Source organism: Humulus lupulus, chromosome 6, assembly GCF_963169125.1.
Source record: "Humulus lupulus chromosome 6, drHumLupu1.1, whole genome shotgun sequence".
NCBI classification, from domain to species: Eukaryota; Viridiplantae; Streptophyta; class Magnoliopsida; order Rosales; family Cannabaceae; genus Humulus; species Humulus lupulus.
The window spans coordinates 210,852,782-210,861,906 of NC_084798.1; the positions used below are offsets into that span (position 1 = coordinate 210,852,782).

Genomic DNA, 9,125 nt, shown 5'->3' on the forward strand with positions numbered 1-9,125 from the left:
GCTCATCACGAGAATTAATCAAACTTACTTCTGATATTTATTTATTTTTTGAAAAGACATGTATAAACAATATTAATTATTATAAAGACAGCACGAGGAGCTGTTGTATTCTCTAGTTATTAAGATAAACCAAAAGCTGATGTAAATTCCATAACAGTAAAAGTTGTTGTAGAATAATCATCTTTAACTTTTAACCAATCACATTTCTTTCTTACTGCTTGTAGTTTTCTTTGACAAAAATCAAGCAAAATCTTCTTCGACAGTGGGATGAGAAAGATTGTATCATTTAAAACTAGAAAACAACCAAGGCTAATTGCAGCTATGCATCCACAGACAGGGTCAGAGATTGAATTTCAATATAACATTTCCAATTGATTTCCGAGTCAAAATTTCATTTAAACGACATCAAAACTACAATTTTAAAGTTTGACTAAAGATTATAATCGAAGATTCACTTGTGCATGGTGACCTATAAAAATATAAGGGAGTTTCATTAGTAATGAGATCTTTAAACAATAAGCAATCAAGTTGTACATGAACACAAGCTATTTACTTAAAGAACGATGCTATTGAAACGAGGCTTACAATCAGAAATCATGGAAGAGCATAAGAGCATCGTCTAGCTTTATAAGTGAAGATTGCAGATATATCTTTGCGTTTCTAAGTCGGTCTTTCTCTATGGACCCTGTATGTGCACCTGATTGGAGAGAAAATAGCTGGAAAAAAAGGTGCAATATATTATTATTGGTAAAAGACCTCTTTAAACTCCAAACCTCACACATACTTGTAAGGAAAGAGTGTCAACTCAAGAGAAACTGGAAAAAGAAAGAAACATACATGTACAAATAACCTAGAATATTAAAAGATTTGCCATTTATTTTTCGAACCTCTTTCTGTTCCTGCTCATAAATCAATCGTTGGTTCAAATTCAACGCTGCATGATACATCTCATCTAGTACATGATCCCATAGAATAGGCTTGTTCACTTTCCACAACAAGAACGATACTTGTCTGGCAGCTGTGACAACTAATTTCTGTGAATGCAATAAATTATTTTCATTAAGAATCAAAGAATTATATCATCAACAAGTCTTTGATCCTTGAAATATTCAGGCAACTGATGCAAAATATATATATAAAAAAAAAAAGTGTCTGAAACAGGATATAACCTATAGTGTATTTGAACCCTAACTTCATTTTTCTTAAAAATGAAATGCTCTACCTCCATATGCAAGTACTCGTCCTGCCAAAGCTTGTAAAGAATCTTGGGTGTTTCCTTCTTTTCGACAAATGTCATATCTGCAATCTAGAATGAAGAAACAAATAAACAAGTGCTCTCTTTTTCTACAGACGACAAGGATCTGAGGGCCCAGAAATAGTGATTAACAATTTAATATTCAATGTGTTGAAAGTGATTCCAAGTCGCCAGTTGCCATTCACGAAAATCAGAGTCAAAATCAAATTTCATTAATACCTTGTCTGTCTCGAGCAGCTGACCAGCCTTTGATAGCAATCTGAACATTCTATAAGCATCCCTCCCATATCTTTTTAATACAATGGATTCTACCTGCAGTGTAGGAACTATGAATATAAATCTATATACATTGATGAAATGATTCCACAAAGGAAACCCAAGGAACACCAAATATACAAACCTCTTCATTTTGGGCCAACTCGATTATTTTCTTCAAGTCTGTAGAAAAGATATTAATTCAGTAGAAATTTAAGAAAAAAGTAAAGCGAGGAAATAAAATGTAATTCTCGAAACAAAATGATTAAACCAAATATTAAATTGCGGCATTAATTGAAATTTTAAGTAGTATTGAGGAAAAAGACATACTGTACCAATACTATACGTCTCATCAGAGGGTGAACAACCAAGCTGGACAAGAGAGGCTCTGACACGATCGAGAGTTAAACTACGACCAACTTCACTTTTCATCACCTCTTCAAAAATTGTATTCATAGACAAAGAAACTGCAAGGTGATATACAAATATAATTGAGTTGTGTAAGCAGAAGCAGCGTATGTTTTTCTTTTTGGAGACAGAATTATATGTGGATGGAATTCTATATTGGCATATGGTTGGCGGTTCTAGCAAAAGATTCTTCATGCTCCATGAATGTTGAACTTGAAAGGGAAAAAAGAACTCTTCTGGATCTTTCATTTTACCTGAATTTTCACTTCTCACTTTCTTCTCTGCACCTCTAGTTGCATCTAACATTGCTTTTAAAACAATTGCAGCTCCATCATCCAGCCGTGCTCTCACATTCTCAATGCAAGCCTAGAAGACACGGATAGGATATCAGCACCATAATATTTAATCACAATTTGCAAAACAAGGGGAGTGTTGTGCTACATTCCTCTGTTACACAGCTTATAATTATCATGAAAATATCAAATTATAATCAAAATAAATCTTGATTGACTGTGTGTATACATGTAAACAAAATAATAATAATGTAGTGAGTCAACCTTATGCCGCAGACATCTGATAAATTCCTCAAAATTGACTCGCCAAAGTGTTACTTCCTTATTCTTAGAGCCAAATTCTTCATCCAACTCCAACGACCCATGCTTCCTCTATGGATAAGAAAATCTCATATCAGCATAGAATAAACCTGTTGTCTATAATTAAAAAATAAAATAAAATCAGCATGCCAAACCTTTTCCCCAACCGAGGAACCAGCAATGTCATCTTCTGGATCAAAATCAGCTCCAGAAGTTGTCAAATTTGAAAATCGAAGAACTTCCAAAGGTGCTGCTGCTGTTAAAATGCGTTGCTCTTCAGTCTCCGGAGCACCATCCAACTAAAAATCAACCCAAGAAACAATTAAAAGAATACACTTATACACACACAGAAAGATCAAAACAGTGCAACTACATTACTAACTCAAAATTCAAAATACAAAAGTTCACTTAAAACAACCACCAAAACATAAATTACAGACTCCCAAACTTGCAAACAGTAAGTAACATACATATCTATATAAACTTAACTACATGCAAATAAATAAATCATATTAATCACATTTCACAACACAACCTTAGCACAAATAGTCAATTACCTTAGCAGATTTTGCCCCTCTTTTATTTGAAGAGCTTTTCGTTTCACTTGGTGGTTCAATAAATGGTTCAGGGGCCGGGCAACGTTCAACGAAACGGGCATTTAGAAGTTTATTAAAATTTTCTTGCACAGCAGCTCGAATGGCAGGATCTCCTGAAGAAAGTTTTTAATTTAAATACTTAATATGATTATTAGATATTTCTCAAGCAAGAAATACATTTTGGCTCAAGAGACTTACCTCTTCCACTTTTGCCCGCTTCTGCTCTATCACATATTTGTTCAAGTGTTAGCCTCCCATGCTGAATCAAACCCTCAAAAATTTCTTCACACTACAAGAAACAACAAACAATTACATCAAATCTAAAGTAATCCCTGAATGAAGAAACGTTGGGAAAACTTCAAAAATGAAATCAAAAGAACTAACATCTTTATCAAGCTCTTGGGATACAATTGCCAAGAATTTGGGAAACCTCAAGCGATGGAGTATGTTACTAAACACAGCTAAGTACTGGGTAACTTTTACTTCATTTCCACCAGCACCTATACATACAAAAATTCAGCAAAACATTATAAGAAGACACTATAAAAACATAAAAATTATATATGATTCACCATTCCCTTTACTAAATTGGTTAATAAAAACTGAAAATAATATTAACTAAACCAATAGCGTCTTCTTAACAAAAACCAATAATTACAAGATTAATAAAAATCCAGAAAAATTCACAACTAAAAAAAAAATTAGAATACCGATCTGTTCGCTAGAGAAAGCTTGAACACAGTTGTGTTGAATGAGAATGAGGAGAGAGTTTTTAACTTGTAGAGGAGTCAGCTCCGTGGAACGGATTAAAGATTGGAGTGTTAAGGGCCCTTTTCTTAGAAGATTTTCACAAACTTTCTGCACACATATGAGTATGAACAAAATCACATCCATGCTAAAAAAAGCATATAAAATCTTATAACGACTTAGAAGAAAAAACTTACTGCGACGAGATTGCCGAAGTGGGAGGTAATGAGGTGGATGGCAAATTTGATACCGTACTGATTCACCATCGCTGCCTTCTTCTTCTTCGGGCACTGGGTTAAGGGTTTAGAAATGGAGAAAACGATCCAGGTTAAGGGTTTAGTTAGGGCTTAATTATTGGGCATAGGTGTTTACTTTGGGTTTGGAATAAAAATGTAGTCCTTAGATCAACCTAAGTGAAAATTACATGTTATACGAGAATTTGAATAGATGGAGTAAAAATAGGCTTTTTTTTTCCAAGAAAAGTTAATCAATGCCTTTTTTTTTTTTTTAATTTCACTTTTATGAGATTAGTTTCTCATATTTTTGTATAAAAGTTTGTTTATACCATATTTTTACTCTTAATCAAGTTTTATGAATTTAAAAAGTTATGTTTGGAATTTGATTATTTTTTTAGCTTATTTGATTATTTTTTTATGTTAATTTTATATAATTATTTTTATATTAAATTTTTACATGGTTGTTTTGTAATTTTTTTTAATATGAATTATGTTTATTATTTTTTTTATTTATTGTAAATATTTTTTTTCCTTTTTTTTAGGTTGTACGTTTTTTTTTTTCAAAACCTGGGTAAGGTAACCAATTACTTAATTAATTTTTCAAAGTTATGTAAAAAAATCCTACAGCTAGCTTAAATAACATTTATCTAGAAGGGTAACCAGTTACTTATTTATTTTTTCACATTTATGTAAAAAATAATCTTAGAGGTTAAATAACATATATCAGGAGAGATAGCTACTTACAGTGAGATTAGTAACTTACTGCCATAAGAGGGGTAACCAGTTATCATAAAAGAGTGACGAGTCACTCATATTAGAAATGAAAAAAAACATCACGTTTAAAGGAAAAAAAAAAAGTAAGTATGATTTAGTAACCTAGGTAATCAGTTACCATATAGAACCCAAAAATATACACACACATCAGAATGTGAAGGTAACCAGTTACCTCCTAAAATATACAAACAAAAGGTGACCAGTTACCACAGATCTCAAGACAGAAAAAAAAAAAAAAACCAAATCTGACCACGAACCAACCTCCTCCCTTGCCTCCGACCACCACCAGAAACCCCCATCCCCTGCGCGCAAAACCCCGTCGCAAACCCAGCCATCCCCGTTGTTTTGCACAGCTCCAACCACCACAAATCGCACACAGCCCAAGCGCCACCCTTCTTCCTCGCCTCCGACCACCACCAGCACATCCCTCACCTCAGCCTATCCCCGTCGTTTTGGATTTGGGGGCTCACGAATGGAATCGGGCAGAGATGCGCAGATTGAGTTTGTGTTCGTCGATGGTGTGGCTGGGGTGTTCTTGGCAGGTGGTAAGGGGGGTGGCCGGAGATGATGGTGGAGATGGTGAGGCAGCCGAGTGGAGGAGTGGCTGGGTTTCACGAAGGTGCGGCTGGAGTGTTCTTGGCAGGTGGTGAGGGTGGGTGGCCGAAGATGATGGTGGAGATGGTGAGGCAGCCGAGTGGAGGAGTTTTGGCTATGGTGGAGATGGTGAGGCGACTAGGGCAAAATGAAAGAGAAGATGGACTTGGCTGAAGGAGTTTTGGCTATGTTAATTACCATAGTACCCCTCCTTTTGCTCATTTGTTTTGATTAATTTTGATTTCCAATATGAGATTAGTTATCCCATAAACTAAGTTTTTGTTAATTAAAGTTTCCCATACAAATTAAAGAAAGTTTAACTCCCATATTTTTGCACATTGATGGCTAAAAAGCCATATTTTTGAAAAATCCCCTAAACCTAATGAAATCTTGGGTTATATAATGAACTAAAAAGATAACTTTACAAAAGTATGTGAAAAATTAAATTTTCTATATTTATGGGCATAAATCTTATGCCACAAAATATGTTAATTCTAGCAAAAAAAAATGTTTAAAATATGGTAATCCACAAAATACTATGAACAAAATACAATAAATAAAAATACACACTCTCTCTTACTTCTCTCTTTCTCTTTGTCTCTCATGTATATTTCACTCACTCTCTCTATTTTCTCACACAACAATGACAGCCAAACATTTTCTCACACAACAATAGCAATCAAATATTTTCTCTCACAATAATGAGAGTTTTCTCACAACGGCAAACGGACAACGTACATCTAGTCACTGTGACATCTCTGATTTGCCTTCTTCTTCGCTTTCTTCTTCGATTTCGCGTTATTTTTCTTCTTCTTTACATTCTTCTGTGTTTTCTTTGTTGTTTCAAATCTGGGAGCTCTCTCACACCGAAAAATGGTTTTTTTACGAAGAGATCATAACCAAACATTCATCTCAATATCAACAAAAAAATATAATAATATAAAAAATACCCAAGCAATTAAGATCTCCATATATTACAATTCAAAAAAAAAAAACAAGACATAAACCAAGAGATCACAATCACCAAAACAACAAAAGATTAGGGAATAAATTATATTACATTCCTTGATAGTTGTTCAAGAAAACAAGAGTAAAAGAGCTCACAAATTGGATACCCTAGTACAATTTCGAATACCACAAAGAGAGAAAAGAAAAGAGAAACTTAGGTAGTGTTTGTTTACTCAACAAAAATGTAATGGTAATGGTAATGGTAATGGAATGTTTATTCTTTTGTTTGGTTGAGACTTTGGAATCAGTGACTGAATAAGAATTATTATGTTTGGTGTAGTATGGAATGGAATGAAATTAATATTATTTTGACTAATTTGCCCTTATTGTTATAAATGAATAATTTTTTGTAATGTTAGATTTTTTATACACCAAATTATCATTTTATTTTAAATTATAATTTTTTGAATAAATTACCCTCATATACAAATTAAACATATAAATAATAATGAAATTTTAGTTATTAATACTCATACAATTTTTTTTTAGAAAAAAATAATATCATTCTTTTTTAGGGGGAAAATAATAATATTTTTTTAGTACAATATTATTAATACTTAAAATATGTACTTAGTTGAAATTTTTTCATATAAAAAAATGTAAGTATCACCTTTTGGGAGAAAATAATGGGAAAGAAAAGGCAAATAAGTAAAAATATTGTTATATTGGAAAGGAATGGCCTTTCAACCCATTTAACTTAGGAATGGTGAGTATGTCATATACCATAAATTTTAAATGACAAACCAAATAAAAGAATGAGCCAGTTTTGGAAAAAAATTTCCATTCCAAAACTCATTCCATTAAACCAAATATTACCTTAATAATGAGGAGAAGAACTATACTTAGGGATCAAAACCAAAACCAAAACCATACCTAGTACAATTTCGAACCCCTTCTCCTTTTCCTTCTTCTTCTCCTTCCTCTCTCCCACGAGCCTTCTCTCTCTTTCTTTCTCACTCTCTCATGCACTCTCTTCTCCTCTCTATGCAGTCGGCCAGCCTATTCAAAAGTGAGCCAAAAGTTTCACTTGTTTCCCCAATAATGCCTACCCGAAACCTATATAGCACTTTCCCAATTTATGTCCAAATCCTCTCTTAATTTCCCTCTCCTAAAGTTTAAGCACAAGATCATTGACCTATCCAATAAATAAAGAAAAGGAAACCAACTTCCCTGTGGTGATTCCCTACTCTCCCATCCCCTCTAATTCTCAAATTTACTTACCCAAAATACTTACCATTAATAAATAAAACTACATAGAATTCCCTACTAATATTCCTATCTTTCTTTTAATTAAAAAGAAAATAAAATATAAAATCATGATTAAGGAAAGTCACATTCTCTCTTGGCCTATTCAGACACCATTCTCTTCTTCCTTCTCTATACTTGTGTGAACACAAGTATTCTAGAATTTTTACTCTTTAAAAATCTTATTTCCTTTTTCTTAAACAATAATTAATAAATAACTAAATAAATAAATAAATAATGCATGCTCACCATGCATTCATGCATATGCACACACACAAGTCCTCAAATGCATCTCTATTATCCATGCACTCTAAGGCACACAACAAAATCTCAAGAACTCACATTTTAGAACTAATTAAATAAAACAATTAGCAAATTTAATTTCTACCAAACAATTCAAATAATAAAATTAAATTCTATCACTTAACAATTAACAATTAAATTAATATAAACAAACAATTTTTTTTTTTAAAATGGTGAATTACAGCAGATTAAGAAAAAATGAATCATGTCAAATACAAGTATTTCAATATTTTGTCTATTGAGGCCACACAAGATGAGAACAACGATGCATCGGAGTCCTAAATTACAAAAAAAAAACCTTTGGACAATATTTTGTCTATTTTGTGTACCCTTTAAAACCCTTCAATAGCAAAATCTGGGATAAAAACTACCAAATACTTATGGACAATGTTATGATTTAAAGTTTATCAAAAATTTTAGTAATATATTTATGTCATACATTATATTAAATAATTTTTTAAAAATAAATGACATTGTTTATATAATAAAAAATAATATGAAAAAAAAAACTAAGTTTATACATTTTCCAAATACAACTAAGAAAACATGTAATAACCAAGTTATTATTCAACTTTCTAGAATTATTTTTGTTTTGGTACTTTGAATGTGGATATGAGATGATTGCTTAAATATGATTAAATTATGGTATTAATTTAAAGCACATGATAAGTTTGAACTTTATTAGTTAGAATAAGAGTCTATTATTTAAGACAATATAATTATAAGTAGATATGTCACATCTATTGGAAGAAATTATTTAGCATTTAAATTTGTTGATTAAGATATTTGTGGAAGTTAGGAGAATTAAATAATTAAATGCAATTTTCGTAACTCTAGGGTGTTGTAACTTGGGACTCGGTTTTGACCCAGTTATGTTATAATTTTGAAAAAATAATATTTCTAAAAATTTGTGGATAATTGAATTAGCTTTCTAACGGTACCAAGATTGTCTAAATTGGACTACTACAACTTCAGTAATGTTCATTTTACTATAGATTGGTCTAAAGTTACAAGATTTCTAAGAAATGTAATTTTGAGAGATTTAAGCTAAGTTGGAACAACTTTGATTTGAATTCCTAGATTATAGCATGTAAGCTTATGGAGGGAAGAC

At 32.0% G+C, this 9,125-nt stretch overlaps 1 protein-coding gene across 1 annotated transcript; it reads right to left on the minus strand.

The window, feature by feature from the left end:
* Nucleotides 1-346: 346 nt before the first annotated feature.
* Nucleotides 347-4,238, minus strand: LOC133783115 (uncharacterized). The gene is made up of 15 exons (XM_062222653.1): nucleotides 4,052-4,238; nucleotides 3,818-3,965; nucleotides 3,492-3,607; nucleotides 3,306-3,396; nucleotides 3,069-3,220; nucleotides 2,667-2,810; nucleotides 2,476-2,583; nucleotides 2,173-2,284; nucleotides 1,846-1,977; nucleotides 1,656-1,693; nucleotides 1,475-1,567; nucleotides 1,223-1,306; nucleotides 888-1,034; nucleotides 586-716; nucleotides 347-469 (listed from the first exon to the last, which is right to left on the minus strand). The coding sequence occupies exons 1-14, from the start codon at nucleotides 4,118-4,120 to the stop codon at nucleotides 588-590; spliced, it is 1,563 nt and encodes a 520-aa protein (XP_062078637.1). The 5' UTR covers nucleotides 4,121-4,238; the 3' UTR covers nucleotides 347-469; nucleotides 586-587.
* Nucleotides 4,239-9,125: the final 4,887 nt, after the last annotated feature.

Coding starts and splice junctions, on each gene's coding strand:
- LOC133783115 (XM_062222653.1), bottom strand. CDS start 4,120: ATGGTGAATCAGTACGGTATCAAATTTGCCATCCACCTCATTACCTCC. Junction 2,584..2,666: donor GTTCCTCGGTTGGGGAAAAG/GTTTGGCATGCT, acceptor TCTTATCCATAG/AGGAAGCATGGGTCGTTGGA. Junction 1,694..1,845: donor TGATGAGACGTATAGTATTG/GTACAGTATGTC, acceptor TCTTTTCTACAG/ACTTGAAGAAAATAATCGAG.